This window comes from Lactuca saligna, chromosome 6 (assembly GCF_052625555.1).
Source record: "Lactuca saligna cultivar CGN05327 chromosome 6, ASM5262555v1, whole genome shotgun sequence".
Lineage (NCBI taxonomy): Eukaryota > Viridiplantae > Streptophyta > Magnoliopsida > Asterales > Asteraceae > Lactuca > Lactuca saligna.
This window is the reverse complement of record NC_136422.1, coordinates 115,451-135,292: the sequence shown is the minus strand read 5'-3', so window position 1 is coordinate 135,292 and position 19,842 is coordinate 115,451. Positions and strand designations below refer to the sequence as shown.

Sequence of the window (19,842 nt, the reverse complement as noted above, 5' to 3'; positions counted from 1 at the left end):
TGAGAATCTTAGTGGGTGCGAAGGTGTTGTGACTCTTAGTTGGTGAATAGACAGTCCGAGATACACTCTCTTTGGAGTTTTCAAGAAATCTAGAATTTTGTCTCGATCTAACTTCCTTTTTGTGAACATTCTGAGCTTCTACCTTAGGATCAACAACATCTTTCCTATTCAGCAATGGTTTCTTTTTGGAATGGGGTGAAGATTTGGAAGTTTGACCAACAATGGGGTTGTCAAACAAAGGTTTGATTGGCACAAGTTTGGTTTTGGAGACTACTTGTAAGTCAGATTCACATGAATCAAATGAATTATCAACATCACTTTCTAAAGATGCCTAAACAAACTCAGAGAATTCAGGTCCAGTTGTCTCCGAAATAATTTCCTCAACAACACAATTATTAGGAGGAAAGTGGTTCAGAATTTGAACAACCGCAACTGGGTTACTAGAGTGAGGTTCCGAGGTTTGATTTTGGTCCAGGTTTGTCAGAGGCGGAAGAGGCGTGGAATCGGGACATTTGACAACTATGGGCTTAAACTCAGGAATTAGAGATGCAAATTGGTCAGAAGTCTCAGGAAGGGGTGACAATGGTGAGACAGTGGTATTTGAATGTTTAATGTTCGGAATGTCTCCCATAAAACTTAGATTTTGTAACTCCCTTAAGGGACTGACAATTGGTTTCAGAAACTCGCTTCCGAGATCACGAGCTTTTGACCAAGGATGACGAAAATTGTGAGTCATCCATTCATTTTCCTCAATAATGTCAATGGAATTATGTAAAGCATCTATTTTAGCATTAAGACGTTTGTTGTTAGAAATCAAACATTTCTTTCAGAATAAATGATTTCACACTTGTCTTTAAGAATGAATACATTCATCTTTTTCCATTACAAGCTCTCGTTCTAAAGACTCTGTTTTCAACTTCTTATCCTCAAAATGTAATCTAAGACGACTTAGTTCACAATCCTTCTTCTCACTGGCTTTTATGGCTGACTCATAGGCTTTGTAAATGATGTTCATGTATGATTGGATCTGGGTTAGTTATGGTTCACAAAGAGATAAATCAAAAGTATTATCAGTGATCATAGATTTTACCTGTTGATGATGCTTCTGCCAGGAGGATCGTTGGTAGCCATGTAGCAGTAGTTTGGTTCTGCATCTTCATCATCTCTTTCTGACCCAGATGACCAGTAGCCTTCATTACATTCAATTTGTTGTCGAGCCATAAGACATGTTTCTACCGGTGATTAAATGATCATCATCTCCAGACGACTAATACCCTTCTACATCCTTTGATATAGTGGTGACAAAAGCCTTTTCACTTTCTGCCATTTCTTGAGCTCGTCGTGCATAGTAAGCAAAGTCCTTGACCTTGGGTTTCTGTGGGACTTCATCTAAGCAATCTTTGGCAAAATGGTTTGCATGTCCATGTTTATGATCTTGGGTTTTTCGGACTTGGGAGTCTGTGAAGATTCTGAAGTAAGAGTTGGTGAGGGAAGGTTAGGTTTGTAGGAAGGAGGATTTTCTGAAGGTTTGTTGAACGGTTGAGGATTGTTTTGGTGAGGTGCCTGAAAACAGTTGTTTTGGTGAGAAGCTTGGAAACGATTGTTGTATGGCTTGTTGAAAGGACGGTTGTATTTCATGGAAAGTAAGGCAAACTCTTATTGGAAAAGAAGTTCGGAGTCCATGTCTTCCGAAATAAGGTCACAAGTTGATTGGTAGTTGGTGGTGGGAGCATGTATGGTTGGTGTGAGGGTTATATGGAACAATAGTAGAGAGAGGGTCCGGAACAGTAGGGTTCGGAGTTTGTGGATCGTAGGAACCGACTAGAGCTAGAGGGCCTCTAGTGAGCTCACACATGGTTTGTGCAACATTTGATTCATGACCTTGAAGTTCGTCAAAGAGTTGGTAGAGTTTCAAATTCTTCAGATATCCATTACTCTGAAGACATGATTTCACATTTCCCCACCCTTTTCCGAGGCTATTGATGAACTTAAGGTTGTACTCAAGTGGGGTTCAGACTATCCCATGAGCTGTCATGTTGTTGACGATGATTCAGTATCTATTTGAGCCTGAGGCAACAGATTCACCAGGTGTTGTAGTGAAAGTTTTGAACTCATTGACAACCGAGGTTAAACGCTTTATCCTTCATGTTCTCTGAACCTTTGAACAAATATCGAAGTGTGTGCCAAATCTCTTTTGCCAATTTACATAGTTTAATGTGCTCAAAGAGAGAAGGTGGAACACCAAACACCCTTTCGGAAAAAGCAACTTGATTTGCATGCATCTTTTTAAGATCATTAGCAGTGAGCGATGCTTGACGTTGTTCATCCTGTCCCATGAGAGTTGCAGCAACATCTCTAACAATAGTTCGAACTAGAACATGAGGACCTTCTTTAACGAATCTCCATATAACTTCACCTTTCTCCTTACCCAATAAAAACCTTTCCATTCTAACTTTCCAATGATCATATTTTTCAACAACTAGTAGTGGGGCACGAGTAGGGCAACCCACGCTATTTTCTATTTGCATTGAATACATTTTTTTAGTATTAGAAGCAGCCATTGAAGTTAAGATATCTCAAGCTAAACTGGTATATAGAAGAACTTTTATCCCGAACACATAAATGATTGAAATACCAAGGTAATTTCAAATCAACTATAATTTGATCTTTTGGACTCAAAGGGCAACCACTCAAGCTCTGATACCAATTATGATGACAAAGGATCTGATTGCACAGGGACAAGGTTCAAAAACTCAAACCTTGAATTAATGCTTAAGATCAATGTCTGCTACTAAATGAAGGTTCCAGTCAAGTATGGTAAACCAGTCAAGTCTGAGGTAAGAGATTCAACAGAGTGTTCAAACCATAAATGAAGAATGAAGAGAATGATAAGAGTAAGGACAATAAATGAACAAGAAGAATGTTTTTAAGAATTGATTTGGAAGAGAGGTGTAAGAGAAATAACTTCAAGCAATACTATATTTAGAGAAACAATCCGTCTGATATTCTTGTCATAAAGCGCACCATAAATAGGTGAAAAGGTTACATCGTACAAACTCATAAACATACATAGGACCGGATAAAAGAGTTGTTTCTGACACTCTGATTATCCAAGTTGACAGAAGAGACTAAGTCATTATAACTAGTTACATCAGACAAAATGACAAGATAAATTAATACAGACGGATACATCATTTCTGAACATCTTCTTCATTTCGGACTTCCTTTACTTCGCACCACAAGCTTTTACTCCTGACCCCAACTCCACTTCTAATCACAAACTGACTCCAAAACATTTTCTACTTCGAAACTAAGACTGATCTCGGAAATTTATTGTGTGATTGCTAGAGGTTCACTTTCAGGTACTAACAATAATGCGTTAATAGGTAAAAGTAAAAGGAAATACTAATGTGTATCTGATAAGGATTAATCAAACACAGCGGCTAAGGGTATGTTTGTTTTCCTAAAAAAACCATTTCTAACTACTTTTGGCTGCGCCACACAAAACACACGTAACACTTAACCTTTCGTAACTGTTTGTTTTCTAAAAGACTTCTGACTTAAAAACTATTGCGTATGTTGCATGATGCATCACTGGACACTCCTCTTTAAACCATTTTCCACTTTATTTTAAGTTATATTATTCAACATATATTTGTTTTTGTTTTTTCAACAACATGTTTATTATTTTAATAATATTATGAAGGATATTATAACAATTCAAGTATATTTTACATAGTTTATAACTGTTTGGTAAATTTCATATAAATATTTGTTTGTGTTATATTGCCTATAACAAAATATTAATAAATTATAAAATTAAACTCAACGAATAAATAACCATTGTCTTGGAAAATTTAACAAAATGAACATATTATTTGTTAAATTAATGATTTTATCTTTTGTTATTTAGCAATTATTATGTTTAATTATTTTATATAAACGTCTTAAAAAATTATATCACAATGATATTTATATTCGATTTGCATATGATTAAAACTAAATAAAATTTTGATTTAGAATAACTTTTAACTATTGTATGTTTAATTGTTTCAGTAGTTTGCCGACATTAAAAACGGAGAATTTTGTATATGCCCTTGTTAAATGTCTAAATATCGCTAAACTTTAAATATCATATTTGCCCTTCTTAATCTCTTTAAATATCGGATTTATCCAAACTTATTTATTAATAGTTTTTAATATTTAATAATCATTTTTTATATTTTAATATCTTTAAAATTGAAAAAAAAAAACAAAATGGACAGTTTTGCCCTTTACTCCTAAAACACAGTAAATCTTCACATTCTATGCTTTGCCCTTATTCCCCACGATCGTCATTGTTTAGTCTCGCTGTCTTCCCTTTTATCGCTCACCACATTCCTTATTTGCCTCTATAATCACACTCAAATCAGTTTCCCCTAGAATAATACTTTTCTTATGTTTCATTATGTTACCAAAAAGAAGGGCAAATAAGGAATGACATAACGACCAAAATAAGGAATGTGTCAAGAGGAAAAATGGAAGACAACGAGTCTCAACAGTGACGGTCCTAGGAAAGAAGAGAATAACATAAAATTGTGAAGATTTCCTGCGTTTCAGGAGTTAAGGGCAAAATCATCCATCCTGTTTTTATTTTCAATTTTGATGATTTTAAAACATAAAAAGTTATTATTAAATACTAAAACTATTAAAAAAATAGATCGGAGCAAATCCGATATTTTAAAAGGATAAGAAACACAAATATGATATTTACAATTTAGCTCGGGTAAATACGATATTTAGACGTTTAGTAAGGGCATATACAAAATTCTTTCATAAAAAACAAACTTCTTAAAGAAATTAAATATCCCTATACTTTTTGTTTTTATAAATCATCTTATCTAATTAAATGATGATTTGTGTCATATTTAATGATCATTATCATCATTTAATTGGATAGAAATATTTGTAGGAACAAAAATAGAAGAATATTTAATTTCTTTACTAAATATCCTCTTACCAACTTTTTGTTTTTACTGATCCGTACACAACAATTTTTTTCCATACACAACAATTGGTGCTTTAAAATACTGTATTGTATAACTATATAATGCATGAATTGTTGTGTATGACAATAAACTGTTGTGTACGAATCACTTCTCTTTTACAAATCTTTATAACCTATTAAATGACACTTGTATTTTAATACAATCGTATTTTAGTATATATAATTAATTTAATACAATCATATTTTAGTATATTTAATTTCTCAACTTTTTATTATAGTTTACAGGTAATCTCTTCTCTTGCTTGCAGATGTGGTAGCTTGCAACGAGTCTCAGTTGTCTCAGTTGAATCAGCGAGTTAACACCAACGAGTCTCATTCTACCTCCACACAGACAAGGACACATGCACATCCAATAGCTTGCAAAAAGAGAAATTGAATCACGCATCTGTTGATCTAATGCGAATTCTGTTTCCAAAAAACCCCTCTGAAATTTTCCCTAATTTGAATGGAAGCCCTAACCCTAAAACATACCCCCCTCCGTGAATCTTCCAAATGTGCCCGTCTTTGGATCCTTTATCCATATCAACATTTTTCTCTCTTCTTCTCTGGAGGCGAACTTTAATCTCTCCGTTGTTTTATTGGTCTCGAAGAGACTAAGCAATTTGTTTTAGGTTTACAATCAGTTGGGGAGTTTAAAAACTACACTATATATACATTATTCTGTATAGAAAAGGGAAGATAATAAGTTTTAAAGAGAAGGAAGAGATGGAGAGCTCTGACGCAGAAACAGGCATGGTTGATTGTGGTGTTGGGACCATCGTTTGGGTTCGGAGGCGGAATGGGTCGTGGTGGCCGGGTAAGATCCTGGGCCCCGATGAGCTCTCTGCTTCTCCGCTCATGTCTCCCCGATCTGGAACTCCTGTCAAACTTCTTGGGAGGGAAGATGCCAGTGTGTAAGTCCTCTGATTCACTTCCTTGATTTCATTCTTATGCTTTCTGTATCTCGTGTATATTTGCTGGATTGCTGAAAGAACAAAGACAACTGGTGCGGTATTCATTTGTTGAGGAAGTAAAAATCATTTGTTGAGGAAGTAAAAAAAGAATGATTGGGTTAATGTCATTTTTTTTTTGTTTCTCACATTCGAACCTGTTGAACACACACCTGATATCACATAGCTACTTAGCTCAGCTCACATAAGGTGATTGCTTCGAACAGTTGTAAATGACTTGGATTTGTTGAAAAAAACTCAAATATGATTAAATCATCTAATAGTTCTTCTTGGAGCTTACATCTCTTCGGACAGAATGATTATATTATGGAGAAGGTAGATGCTTATTCTACCAATAATACTATTACCTATCCTTTAGTTGATTAAATAAATGATTACAATCATTAAAACACAATTTTGTTTGTGCTAAACTTGCGATCGTCATTGATTGGTAAGTGAAACTTGAGTACTGACTTGGTTCTTTACTACTTGTTTTATGATTAATAAATCCTTACTCATTGAGTCATTGTCTTCACTCATGTGTTGATCAACTGGACGTAAATAATTTGTACTTTATGTGAGCTAAATTCTAGGAGGTGGTGTATGCTTGAGTGTCCAAGGATATTGTTATATGGGATTTGGGATAAGTTGATATAGAAAGATTCAGGACAAAAGATGTTTTTTTGTTTTTTTGTTTTTTCCAGTTACACCACATGGATCATGGTGTGTACACTTCCAAAGCAGTTTGTCAGCTTCTGCTTACTTTTATAGGAATTAGGAAGTAGGAACTATGTTCCCTGTCTTTGTCCATCGCATATCAAGCCACCAAAAGTTGATCAACATTTGAAGTGCTTTGTCTGGTAGCAGCTAGCAAAATCCATTGTCAGTTTTTGTTAAAACTTAAAACAACTTAAACACAGATCCTAAGTTTCTAACAGCATAGATGAAGATCATTGAAATCATTGTGAATGTCATTCATATATGTGATAAATGTCACTCTAAGTTCCTAAATTCTTATAGCGGCTGATGCTTTCACCTATCATAGCCTAACTACCTCGGCTATTTGACCTCTCATCGTTCATTGCTTCTATTACGTTTCTGAAGACAGCTTCAGCTTCCTTGGTTTTATGTAACCATGGACGGTGGAGCTTGATAACATGTTACAATCTAGACCTGATACTCACGAATTAGGGCACGATAGATTTGGTTATCGCTGAATGATTACAAATCAGGAAATGAATTCCCAAACAATCAAAAGCTACCTTCTAACTAACTTCAGGTCTATCTATACTTTTGCAACAGATACAAGACTAAAATGACATAAAAGCCCCTAGACCTGTAAAACTTATTCTTTTATTAAAAGTACTGAATCAACTACTAATTCTTAGTTCTTCTTGTGTAAGTAAACCTCAATACATTTGTATAAAGCTATCAGTCACTATAGGTTTTGACATTATTTATAATCATTCTGGTTATCTGCCAGCCAGCCTTGGAAGGAAAAAACTGAGGAGTGAAATTTTCTTTTTGTTCAGTTGATGTTCTTGCACCTAATAAGCTTTATTTGACAATGAACAGGGATTGGTACAACCTAGAGAAGTCGAAGCGAGTTAAACCTTTCCGCTGTGGTGAGTTTGATGACTGCATCGAGAGGGCGGAAGCTTCACAGGGAATGCCTCCAAAGAAAAGAGAGAAATATGCACGCAGGGAAGATGCTATCCTTCATGCACTTGAGCTTGAGAAGCAAGTGCTGGAAAAGAAATATGGGAAACCAGGTGTCCAATCTAATAATACCAAGTTACTAGGAAAAGACACAACTATAACTCCAGAATTATCACGTGACAGTGGTAAACATGTGGATCTGTCTCTTGATGACAAAAGAAAGGGTCTTTCCTTTCAGTCAAGGAGTCACCTGAATGTAGATGATGTACCTGTACGTCCTATTCTTTTCAAGCATAAACTCTCTTCCTTGGCTGCTTCAAATGGTTCCCATAGGCATGCTTCAGATGTCCTTACACCAGAAAATACGGTTATTGTCGGTAGTAAAAAGTTGTTGGAGAAAAAAAGGAAAAGGTCACAAGAGGGGAATACGGAGGAATCAGTTGGTAAGAGGCGTGACAGACATCGCCCTCTTGTTCAGGTACTCCTGAGTAGTGCAAAACTGCCCCACCATGACCACACTCACCCCTTGCAGCCACAGACTGATGGAGGGGAGGAGCAGAGAAAAGTTGTACACCGTGCAGTGGGTGGCAATGATCCAGGTGACACTAGAGAAGCTATCCCTGACCAAGTGGAAAATTCAGCACCCAAGTTTGAGAAAAGGGACGAGTCCTTCCCTGTTGCATTGAGTGAAGAAAACACTACTGAATCTAATGAAGACACTGAAACTGACTCTTCTGGCACTGAATCTCTGATGTCGGACACATATGACGCAATGGCTGCACTTTCAGGTTCATATTTTATTGTTTTTCTTCTGGATAATGTCATTGTTTTTCTATTTGCCAATGTCATATGCTTAGTGGTTTGAAACTCTCAGTTGGCCCATGGACACATAATTAATTCCATTGTTGTTGTGAACGTTGGCTTTTGCTTCTCAAAGCTGTTGCATGCATTAATTTGTGTTCATTCACACTCTGGACTTTACATTGATCCAGCGTGCCAATGATTGCATAATAATTACACATTTACTCTTCTTTGCAACTATACCGACCAGACATAGTAGGATTGAGTCTAGATCCTCCCTATGCTTCTCTACAGCTCTTTGAATAAATCCCAATGTCATAAAAAAGCAAAAAAGACATCCTTATTAGCAACTGAAACACCATGTTCATGATGTTTAGCAATGTAGCAGGGGGATTTTTCTGCCCAAAAGCCATAAAAACCCATTATGAATTCCGAAGACTGTTCAATTGAAAAATGTATTGATTGTCAAGTATTTACATTAATATCGAAAGATAGTTATTCTCAAATATGTGTTTAGTATAAGTACTTGTTTGTATTTTTGTGTTGTGACATTTAAATTTTTGAGGCCCAATGGCTGCTTGCAAGTGTTATTCATATTACTGTTTGAATTGTATCGAGTCCCTCCTGCTTAGTTTTCTGGTTGCACTTGTTTGTAACTGTTCCTCTCTCTCTCTCTCTCTCTCTCTCTCTCTCTCTCTCTCTCTCTCTCTTATTGCTTTTTGTCTGAACTTTTTGTTATTATTATTTTGATTTGTGGTTTAGATGAAGCTGAAGATGTTGAATTCATACCAAAGGCATTTGGAAGGCAAGGGGTACATGAGGAGAGCATGAGTGATGATGAGTCAGGAGGAGTTCCTGATGATTCCGTAGCAACAGTCTCCAAATGGCAGCTGAAGGGAAAAAGGAATAGTCGCAGTTTGAGGAAGAGAAAGGTAGCTACAAATTCCAGCCACTGGATGACGGGTTTCAATGGAATTGACACAAGTTTAAGTTTGAGAAGCAAAGCTAGTGGAGGCTTGCTAGACATGATGAGTTGGGATGATGATCCTGATCCTTACCCTTGTTGTTTGAAGGGATATTCATACTCATACTCATACTCAGGTGAGTACCAAATATACGATGACGATGACGATGATAATGATGATGACGACGATGATGTGAGGAGGCATGGGACCCGGATGTTGATTGATGTTGAAGTAGGAGTGCAATCAAGTTATCAGAGAGAACACGTGCCCATGATTTCCCTGATGAGCAAATTGAATGACAAGGCCATAGTGGGTCACCCTATTCCAGTAGAAGCCCTGGAAGATGGTTCATCTGATGATATGTTCCAAATGGAATCATTATTATTATTAGGTGGTGGTGACACAAGTGCGCCGCTTCAACCATGGAGGACCGCCAGGAGGACCGCCAAGTGTCGGGGGGTTGCAGTTGCACGGCCGCCTCAATTTTTATCAACATTAGAGGAAGAAGAAGAAGAAGAAGAAGAAGAAGAAGAAGAAGAAGAAGAAGAGGCGGTGGCCTCCTTTCAGTTTCAGGAGTATTATGATGAAGATGGAAAAGCAAGTGTTAATCGCAGCAACAGCAAGGGAAGAAAGTGGGCTGCACCAAAAAAGCCACAAAGGAGGACCACCTCATCTTGCAGCAGTCAGAAAATAAGGACGTTATCATCAATAGGCGGGACCCAACAGCAACAACAGCAGCACAATATGGATTTGAAAGCAGAAGGTGAACAAGGGATAGGGATGATGATGATGATGATGATGATGAAACCAGAGTCATTGCCCACAGCAGTTGCTTGTATCCCTGTTAAATTAGTGTTCAGTAGGTTACATGAGGAGCTGGTTGCCCCCCGCCATCAATAAACATGATGTAAATTGTATGTAATTGATTATATGCTTCCATTGCCAAAGCGGTGGTTTTGTTTTTCTGTTTTCATGCAAGAGGAACATAACATTCAGTTAGTGGTGTTTGGTTTGCTTTGGCAAAAAAAATGTTTTGGGGAAGAGAATACTGTAAAGATAGAAAGGGAGGTTGAAAATTCTAAACCTGTATGGAGAAAGTGTATATGCTATGCAGTATGCAGTGTGTTTGATATTTGATTTGATTGAGTTACAGGATGATTTCTTGGTTTCTTTTATGGGTATTGCACGTGATGAACTTGATATAACACCAAATGAGATCTCTTTTGAGAAGCTTCAGGTCTCTATCCATTTACCTCATCATCTTATCTTTACAGGGCAAATTACAAAAAAAAAAAAAAAAAAAAAAAAGAGTATATTTTTGGCAATTATTGTCATTACACCACGGATACTTTATGCTTTCCAATCAAACCATAAAAGTTGAGACTTTTTTCCAAATTAACCATTCTAATTCTCCAAATTAACCGTTTTGACATGTTATATAAGGTCAAATTGTTAAATTTGGAAATATGTCTAAAACTTAAATGGTTTGATTGGAAAAAAATAAAGTAGAAGTGGTTAAATCGCAAAATTGCCCAAAATATAATGTTGTTTCTGTAATTTACCCTTATTTGTATCATCCACTTATCATCATATATCCCATATGTATAGTCAAGGATAAAAGTTATTCACATATAAGAATTATCGTTTCTCCTCTTTTTACCCATTTAGTTCTATCTGAGAAAATAAACGACATTTGTAAACAGATGACTTATGGAAAAATAGTCAATTTTCTGACTTTCTTTATGTATAGAGTTTGATGCTATAAATATAATACACAAATAAATGAAAGATAAACTGCTTTTTTTTTTTTTTTTGCAAGTTTACGTTTTTATTTAACAGAATTCAATTTTCAGTCTCTGTTGGACCTTGCACTGCATTCCACAGCAGCTGCAGCAGATCCTTTGCATGAAGATGTCACATGTTTAGTGGTCAGTTTTATTTATTCTTATTACAACATTCCACTTTGAGAAATGATTAATACTTTATTTATTATTATGGGTTTTCAGGACACAGGTTTTTGGTTAAAGAGATTGAGCATTCTGAAAGATCTTCAAACATGTGGTGAGACAATTTCAAAGCCTGATGTTGTAGAAGAGCCCTTGATCACTGGTATGGAAACCTTCTCTGTTAATTACAAGGTAAATATCAATACACCTTTTGATTCTTTCATCAAATCAATAAATTGCAATGTACTTTCAGTTATCTGATTATCTAATTATCGATTAAATGAAAGTATGTTGGTATTTTTGTTACAGGTTCAATGGGAATTATCCCTTGTGATATCAAGAAAAGCTCTGACAAAATGCCAATTAATTTTTCGATTTCTATTTCATTGCAAACATGTGCATAGGCAACTTTGTGCAGCTTGGCAACTACATCAAGTATGAGACTAAATATCCATGATATAAATATTTATTAAAAATTAAAAATATTTTCTTTTTTACTCTTTATATTTTTTTGTTTTTGTAGGGTGCACGTGCACGTGATATGCACGGAACTGCAATATCTTCATCATCAATACTATGCATGAATATGCTTAAATTTATAAATAGCCTTTTACACTATCTAATATTTGAGGTAAAAATAACCATGTTCTTAACTCTTAAGTTTATAAATAACAATGTACTTACATTTCCTTTCCAACAATAACAATACATAACCTGTAATTTGTATGCAAGATGCTTACAAATTTTATGTTATTGCTATTAATTATTATCAGTAAAAAGGTAAGCGTGTTATGTAAAAAATAAAGTATATTGTGTAAGTTTCATGCTATAAGTATGTTGTTATTATGGGTGAAGAAATATAAATATGTTTCTATTTCCTATTTTTTAGTTACTCCGATGTTAATGTGGTTATTTATCTTTCTTTAATTCTTTTGTCAACCAACAAAGGTTGAAGTGGTATTATATTATTATGATTGAATAAGGATAATGTACCCTAGCCAGCACAAAAGAGTCGCACCCAGCTCAGAAGGCTGGTGCGCCCGGCGGGCGCTCTGGCAAAAGAATAAGCGCCAGCCAGAGGTGTCCTCACGAGAGGCTCGTGCCCGCCAAGGGCGCCCTCAGCTCCCAGATAAATGGTACGGTCAGGCGATAAAGCAAGGATCAGAGCATTACTGGCAGGACCAATGACAGTGCTATGACAGATAGAGGAGCACGACCCTCCAATCAGCACCCCGGATCCTGTCGGCCCAGGCGATCCTGTCTCGTACGGACGAGCAGGATCGCTGAGTGCAAAAGGGAAACGGTCACGACCTCGGTAGGTAAGTTGTCTTCCCCAAGCAACACTTAAAAACACTCACATAACCCTACAGACTTAACCGTCAGAGCGTTTTTCCGGGAGCCTCTGTAGGGACGAGACTCAGGACACGTTTAAGTTGGCGACTCGGCGAGTCACCGCTGCTGGATGAAACCCTAAATTTCAAGGGTTTGCACTCTATTTAAACCCTCATTCCGCCCCAAACTCGTCCCCATTCACCCCTAGAACTCCCAGCATCATTTATACCCTTATTTCCTTGAGAGATTGAAGTGTTTTGGTGTGTTCTTGAAGATTTTGAGGAGAAGGAAGAGTAGATCAAGAAGAGGAGAAGGAGGTCAGGCATCTTTGTGTTATCTCAACGTTTTCCTTGAGGTATAGCTCGTTTCCCCTCTGTTTTCAAGCTTGTAATCTCTTTTAGCTTCATAAAAGTCCTTCTTGAGCTCTTCCCCAAGCTTGTTTGTGCTTTGTGGGTTGTAATAAGTTGTTAGCCTTTAGATCTAGGCATGATTTAGTCCCTGGAGCTTGGATCTAATGCCTTTATGGGGTCATATTGCATGAAAGCCCTAGATCTACCTCTTTTGGTGCACTTTGAGCCTTAAAATTCATATTGGTGAATATCTACACGTAAAGTTAGAAACTTTACGTGTGATTTGTGTCCTAGAAGCCCAGATCTGTGAATGACATGGACTGGAATCGAGCAAATCGGTGTATTTGATGGATGCATGGCTGCGACTCGGCGAGTCGTATATGTGACTCAACGAGTCTGGTCGCAAGTCACTGAATTGGTCCCTTTATGATGTACCGAGTTGAGCCGTGAGTCACAGGGGGTGACTCGGTGAGTTGGAAGCTGAACTCACCCATGATAGGACTCGGCGAGTCAATGCCCTGACTCGGCGAGTCCAAGGCAATCTTCATAGATCAAGAACAGACTCGGCGAGTCTTAGCATAAGTGTTCTTCGGATGAAGATGAACTCGACGAGTTGTTCATACAACTCGGCGAGTAGGATGAAGAGGTTGAACATCAGTTTAGAAGATGAACTCGTCGAGTCATAGCCTAACTCGACGAGTAGAAACAGGGACTCAGGACAATCGTCTGATAGGGACTCGACGAGTTGGAGAGCCAACTCGGTGAGTCGGGTCAACTGAAAGTTGACTCTGACTTTAACTTAGAGCTAGACCAGGCGTAAAATGGTCATTTTACCCAAAGGACAGTTAGCAGTGTTTGATTGAGTATGTGGTGGGAATTGCAACCGGAGGATTTCCGGAGCAGCAACAGTCAGTTAGTTCCCGATCAGTTCAACAGCTACTTTGAGGTGAGTTACCTTCCAGTAGTGGTGGGTCTAAGGCCACAATGCCGGCCCACCAGTAGGAGACGTATGATAGATGATTGTCTTTGTGATATCATCTAGGTTTGCTATTACCTGATATGTTATATGCTATCATGATACGTTATATGCGATAGTAGTAGAGTTCGGTTGTTAGGACCGCAGGGTAGTCAGACACCCCAGAAACGTCTGACAGTATGTGATGATATATTTGTATGTTTGCCTGTTATGTTATGCGATAGAGGTAGCAGGAGGGGACCAGTCCCCAAGGATCGGTTGTTAGGACCGATGGGTAGTCAGCACCCCATAATGGCTTAACATGGGTAGTCAGCACCCCAGAATGGCTTGACACGGGTAGGACGGCACCCCAGAATGGCCATATGGGTAGGTCGGCACCCCAGAATGGCCGTACCGGGTAGTCAGGCACCAGAATAGCCTGGCAGCACGCATGTTATGTGTTTGTATGGTATGTGGTACGTTGGGGGAACTCACTAAGCTTTGTGCTTACGTTTACAGTTTTGTTTTCAGGTACCTCTTCACCGAAGGGGAAGGAGTCGGCGCGGTAGCGGCACATCATGCACACACTCTGGTTTCCACATTTACGAGATTCACTGGGATTGTACTCTGATATTTTGATGGGATGTATGGTTTGACATTTAAAACATGGTTTGCGATGTGTTATGGTGTGATCAAAGAATGTTTTTATTTATTAATGTTTTCTAAAGTAATATTTTAAAATGAAATTTTCGGACTTGAAAATTGGGTCGTTACAGCCTCCTGCCGGGAAACGGCTGACGACCTTTCTTTGTGATCTTGTAGGAGCAACTCAGGAACTGTTGCCGGTATTTAGTGAGAACCTGAGCAAGGTCGCATCATTTGGCGTCATCCGTTTATGTGACAAAGAACGAAATCAAATGCACACAGTTCAACGACAAAAATGGCGTCTGACGGCTTCGGCGAAACCGACAGGACACCAGCTAGTCCAATTCGATCAATGGAGCTGTTGGACGAAACACCGCCGCCCATAACAACAAGCAGAGAAGTCCCGGACGAAAGTGGTTAAGCAGTAACAGTCGAACCATCGGGTGGCCGACAGCCACCAAATCCCGGAGGACAGTTTCCACCAGCAACCGCCTCAATGACACACCCATCCTAGCTGTCGCTTGTGTCATCGGGGGCGGACGCTTATACCACAACGTCGACACCGCTTTAGCAACAAACGCCGGTTCAGACGACGATGCCACCAGTCATATTCTTCCAAATAGGCATGGAAAATTGACCCATTGGGGAACCCAATTGACCCATCCCGATCAGGGATGGGTATTCCCTGCAAAACCGGGTAACGGGTATGGGACGGGGACCCCGTATAGAAAAAATTGGGGATGGGGCAGGGGCCGGGTATCCTATCCCTCCTACCCATATATACATTGATTAGTGATTTAATTAATGTTATTCGTTTAAGATTATATGTATTAGTTTATTATGGATATTAAGTATTTTAAGTATGCCCAACTAATTGATCCAATTTCAATTTGGCAAATCACATTCCACATATCCTCCTTAATAAATGAAAGTTTTTTTTTGCCACATGTCAATCTCTCATGAGTTTTGACACTTGTCATTTTGTGGTATTTTTGAAATAAATATTATTCACTTGTTAATTTTTGATTTGTTTTAATTTTTAAAATTAAAGTTATATACTTATATATGTAGGTATTAAATATCATATATATGATATTAAATTGCAATAAATACATTTCTTTCTTTCTTATTTAAAGTTGTATATTAAAAATATTTTATATTTACACTTTAATTTAATGTTTAATCTTTTTTAAATCAACCCGTGTATTACACGGGTCTCACACCTAGTACGTACAACATAAGAAATTCATTCGGCAATATTTAGTCACTGTGAACATGTGACAACATTGTCTTCTTGGTGATTTATACCCACAACTCCTTTCTTAGTATCGTTTCAGGTATTTCGTTCGATTATATTAGTTTCTTACAAGTTAGTGAATAAATTCGTAGACCCACCAATAAATGCATGATTTTTTTGTTTTTTGTTTTTATGTATATCGACCCTACAAATTACTCAGATGTATGTATGGGATGGGATGGTTTTTTTGTTTATACAAGACATGTTTATCTATGTTTTTTTATACTTCTCATTGTATATGTGTTTATAGAATATTTATTCAGATTGTTTTTTTTTTTTGGTTTGAGTCTCTAATAGATCTTAGTGACAACTTACAAAGTGTTGCGATTTCTTGTTGTAGTTTTTGATGGCTAATTTAGAAAATGATAAACAACCTGCCATAAACGATGAAAATGAAGATGATAAAGAACCAGAGCTTGTAGAAAATGATACGGCCACCGAGCATCCCAAAAAAAAGTTGAAATCCAAAAAGTTGAAATCCGCTGCGTGGAACCATTTTGATCCGATTTATGTTGATGATGTTCGTAGATGGGCGAAGTGCAAAGGCTGCAATAAACAACTAACCGGTAGATCAAATGATGGAACAACACATTTAAAAGATCATTATAGGATATGCCCTAGGAAAAATACAAGGGACATAAGGCAACATATTAGTTCAAGGGCAAAAAACTATTGATGGTATATCTTATATGAGTAAATATTCCTTTGATGCTGAAGTATCTAGAGAGGAACTAGCAAAGATGAATATAATTCATGATTATCCGCTCTTCATTGTTGAACATTACGGTTTTCGAAAGTATACAGAAAGTCTTCAACCTTTATTTAAGGTGCCTTGTCGTCCTACAATCAAGGATGATATAATGAAGATATACAAGAGTAAAAAATGTTATATCTTGAAATGTTTTGAAGAGAACGATAGTAGGATTGCTCTCACGTCTGATATGTGGACTGCAAGTAACCAAAAGAAAGGTTATATGACAATCATGGCACATTATATAGATGACAATTGGAAGTTACAAAACCAAATTATGAGGTATTCACTCTAATTAATGTTATTATTTATATTTTATAGAATTTTGGTTTATAGGAATATGATTTCTAAGCAAGATCTCATATAGTGAATTTAATGTTAATGCTAGATTTCAAATACTTATGGTAGTAATGATTGTGAATGTTATTTTAATGAATTTATGTGATGTTTTTTTGTTAGATTATTATGTAAAAGAAGTCCAAAACACCAATTAAATTTTCAAAATTTTTTATAATATAACGATTTATGTAAGAAAAAACAAGTGACATCATGTTGTAGAAGTTAATCCCTTATCATAGCTTTTAATAATTTATTAAAACAAAAAAGTCAAAAGGATCTTGCTCAACTAGCTTCATATGTGTTTTCCACTTTTAATCAAAGCACAAACCCTTCTAATTTTATTTTTTATTTATATTATATAGAATGTTAGATGAAGTTTTGAAGTGTTATATTTTGTTTAATCCAGCTTTCAACATGTGCCATCTCCACACACTGCTGATGCATTGTCAGAAGCTATGATGAGATGCTTTTTGGAGTGGAACATTGACAAGTTGTCAACTTTAACACTTGACAATTGTTCAACAAATGATGCCATGGTTGAAAAACTTTTAGGTACGCTTACGACTTCATCGCTAATTTTGAAGGGGAGATTATTTCATATGCGATGTGCACACATAATTAATCTTATTGTGCAAGATGAATTCTGTGATTGGGAGTGCAATTGAGAATGTTAGGAATAATGTCTCATTTTGGACAAGTTCTCCTAAAAGAATAAAGGATTTTAGACTTTTTTCTAGACAAGCAGGTGTTGATTGCCAAAAGGAGTTACTTTTTGATTGCAAAACAAGGTGAAATTCCATTTATATGATGCTAAGTGTTGCTTTGGAGTATAGAGAAGTTCTTAATCTTTTGAGCAAAAAGGAGAAACATTATATTTGCTTGCCTAGTGAAGATGAATGGAATATGGCATCAGAGGTTTGTGAAAAGTTGAAATTGTTCTATCATGTGACAGAAAAATTTTCTGGTACAAAATATCCCACATCAAACATTTTCTTCCCTCTAATTTGTGAGATAAAACTATCTTTGTTGAGTTGGAAAGTATCTGATAATGAAGTTATTAAGTCAATGACATCAACTATGTTGATCAAATTTGAGAAGTATTGGAATGTAATACATAATGTTATGAGTGTAGCAATTGTCTTGGATCCCAGGTATAAGTTAAAGTTGATAAATTATTTCTTTCCAAAGTTATATGGGGAAGGAGCAAGAAGTGAGATTATGAAAATACATAACATAATTACTGAGTTGTTTGAAGAGTATAAAAAGAAACATGATGCCAAACGAGGAGCTTCTTGGAAACGACAATGTGCAACTAACGTCTCAGAGGGAGGGGGTTCTACTTCTAGCAAATCAACATGGGAGTTAGATTTCGAGACTATGCTTTCTGAGGATGATCGATTTGAAAAATCTGAGTTGGATGATTATTTAGCTAAGAAGTTACCAAATGAGGAGGGTTTTGACATATTGATGCGGTGGAAGTGCAATGGCTCCAAGTTTCCCATATTACAGAAGATTGCTAGAGATGTGTTTAACCATTCCAATTTCTACCGTTGCTTCAGAATCAGCATTTAGCATGAGCGGGAATAAGGTGACGAAACAACATAGCCGTCTCAAATCGGAAACAGCCGGGGCGTTAATGTGTAGCCAAACTTGGTTATGTAAGGAAATTCAAGTTAAAATTTTAATAAATATATAAATTGGTATATTATACATGCTTATAAATATTACTTTTTCAGTATAAGTTTTATGTGTTTCAGGTAAAAATCAATACGAACCAAAGGCTTTTGATCAGACGGTTGCATATGATGATGATGATGTTGAGTAATTTTTCAAATTAAACACAAGAAACAACGAGAACCAAAGACTTGAAATTTCTTTTGTATAAGCATGTTTTCTTTTTGATGTTTATTAAACCTTATAATTGCCATTTTAATGCTTGTTAAACTTTATGAATGATGTAAACACAATTTAATTATGACCTTTGGTTTTATAGTTTTTTTAATCTTGAAATTGTTTTTTGCGTTAATTGATTCTAGTATGCTAGTAGATTGGGGATAGGTCGGGGATGGACCGGGGATAAGCCCAAAATCTAAAGGGGATGAGATTCGATTCCCCGCATCTGTTGGGGATGGGGATGGGGATAGAGATGCACAAGAAAACCGGTTTGGCCCATATGGTCCGATCCGATTCGAAAACCGGATTTAGTCACAACCGGTTTTGACCGAACCAGTTCGGATTAAACTGGTAACCGAATTCGAACCGGATCAACGCTTCGGAGACGAAGTCGGATTGCACCCCGGATGATGAACCGGATTTGAGGGAAACCGGATCCAAAACTGGTTTCAAACCGGATTTTTTTTGTTACCGTTAAAAAACAGGAAAATTCGATTTTTTTTGTTTTTTTTTCTAGCCATTGGAACCCCTAAAAAATGGCTACTTTGACTTTTCTTGACTTTTTGGCCATTCCAAACACCTATAAATACCTTTCATTTGTTACATTTCAATTTTACACAAAAATTCTACTACTTATTTTCATAATACTCCAAAAAATGAGCTCGAGAAATTCAACCGCGGGTCAAGATTCGGATGCAATGGTGGTTAAAATCATACCAACCATTCAGAGTAAAGAAGTGTGGGAACATTACGATTTGTGTTTGTTGTCGAACGGGAAGGAAAAGCGAGATGCAAGAAGTGCGGAATGTTTTTGAGAAAAGATGGCAATAGCACGTTGAGGAGTCATACAACAAAAACTTGTCCGACTGTAAAAGGTCAAAGCGATCCGGATCAACCAAATATTACTCCTGACGGGTCGATCTTTATTTACAA

The 19,842-nt window shown here is 36.8% G+C and overlaps 3 protein-coding genes across 4 annotated transcripts; all 3 read left to right on the top strand.

Moving 5' to 3' along the window:
- The first annotated feature begins 5,275 nt into the window (after positions 1-5,275).
- LOC144999941 (uncharacterized protein At1g51745-like) lies at positions 5,276-10,533 on the top strand. The gene is made up of 3 exons (XM_078959087.1): positions 5,276-5,940; positions 7,552-8,423; positions 9,199-10,533. The coding sequence occupies exons 1-3, from the start codon at positions 5,753-5,755 to the stop codon at positions 10,299-10,301; spliced, it is 2,163 nt and encodes a 720-aa protein (XP_078815213.1). The 5' UTR covers positions 5,276-5,752; the 3' UTR covers positions 10,302-10,533.
- Positions 10,510-15,491, top strand: LOC144999942 (gamma-tubulin complex component 2-like). Of its 2 annotated transcripts, XM_078959089.1 has the most exons (8): positions 10,510-10,638; positions 11,255-11,329; positions 11,408-11,539; positions 11,657-11,782; positions 11,871-12,666; positions 12,954-13,034; positions 14,516-14,629; positions 14,807-15,491. In XM_078959089.1, the coding sequence occupies exons 1-5, from the start codon at positions 10,510-10,512 to the stop codon at positions 12,048-12,050; spliced, it is 642 nt and encodes a 213-aa protein (XP_078815215.1). In that variant the 3' UTR covers positions 12,051-12,666; positions 12,954-13,034; positions 14,516-14,629; positions 14,807-15,491. The 2 variants fall into 2 exon arrangements, with proteins under 2 accessions (XP_078815215.1, XP_078815214.1); XM_078959088.1 differs by having other exon boundaries at positions 14,516-15,491.
- Positions 15,492-16,272: 781 nt separating this feature from the next.
- LOC145000641 (zinc finger BED domain-containing protein RICESLEEPER 2-like) lies at positions 16,273-18,588 on the top strand. The gene is made up of 5 exons (XM_078959901.1): positions 16,273-16,492; positions 16,644-16,959; positions 17,423-17,552; positions 17,653-17,804; positions 17,850-18,588. The coding sequence occupies exons 1-5, from the start codon at positions 16,273-16,275 to the stop codon at positions 18,586-18,588; spliced, it is 1,557 nt and encodes a 518-aa protein (XP_078816027.1).
- Positions 18,589-19,842: the final 1,254 nt, after the last annotated feature.

What these genes read in the sequence shown, in the direction of transcription:
- LOC145000641 (XM_078959901.1), top strand. Translation starts at nt 16,273, where the DNA reads ATGGCTAATTTAGAAAATGATAAACAACCTGCCATAAACGATGAAAAT. An exon ending in CTGCAATAAACAACTAACCG is followed by an intron (nt 16,493 to 16,643) that starts GTAGATCAAATG and finishes TTGATGCTGAAG; the next exon opens with TATCTAGAGAGGAACTAGCA. An exon ending in TTACAAAACCAAATTATGAG is followed by an intron (nt 16,960 to 17,422) that starts GTATTCACTCTA and finishes TGTTTAATCCAG; the next exon opens with CTTTCAACATGTGCCATCTC.
- LOC144999942 (XM_078959089.1), top strand. Translation starts at nt 10,510, where the DNA reads ATGCAGTATGCAGTGTGTTTGATATTTGATTTGATTGAGTTACAGGAT. An exon ending in AAGATGTCACATGTTTAGTG is followed by an intron (nt 11,330 to 11,407) that starts GTCAGTTTTATT and finishes ATGGGTTTTCAG; the next exon opens with GACACAGGTTTTTGGTTAAA. An exon ending in CAGCTTGGCAACTACATCAA is followed by an intron (nt 11,783 to 11,870) that starts GTATGAGACTAA and finishes TTGTTTTTGTAG; the next exon opens with GGTGCACGTGCACGTGATAT.
- LOC144999941 (XM_078959087.1), top strand. Translation starts at nt 5,753, where the DNA reads ATGGAGAGCTCTGACGCAGAAACAGGCATGGTTGATTGTGGTGTTGGG. An exon ending in GGGAGGGAAGATGCCAGTGT is followed by an intron (nt 5,941 to 7,551) that starts GTAAGTCCTCTG and finishes GACAATGAACAG; the next exon opens with GGATTGGTACAACCTAGAGA. An exon ending in CGCAATGGCTGCACTTTCAG is followed by an intron (nt 8,424 to 9,198) that starts GTTCATATTTTA and finishes TTTGTGGTTTAG; the next exon opens with ATGAAGCTGAAGATGTTGAA.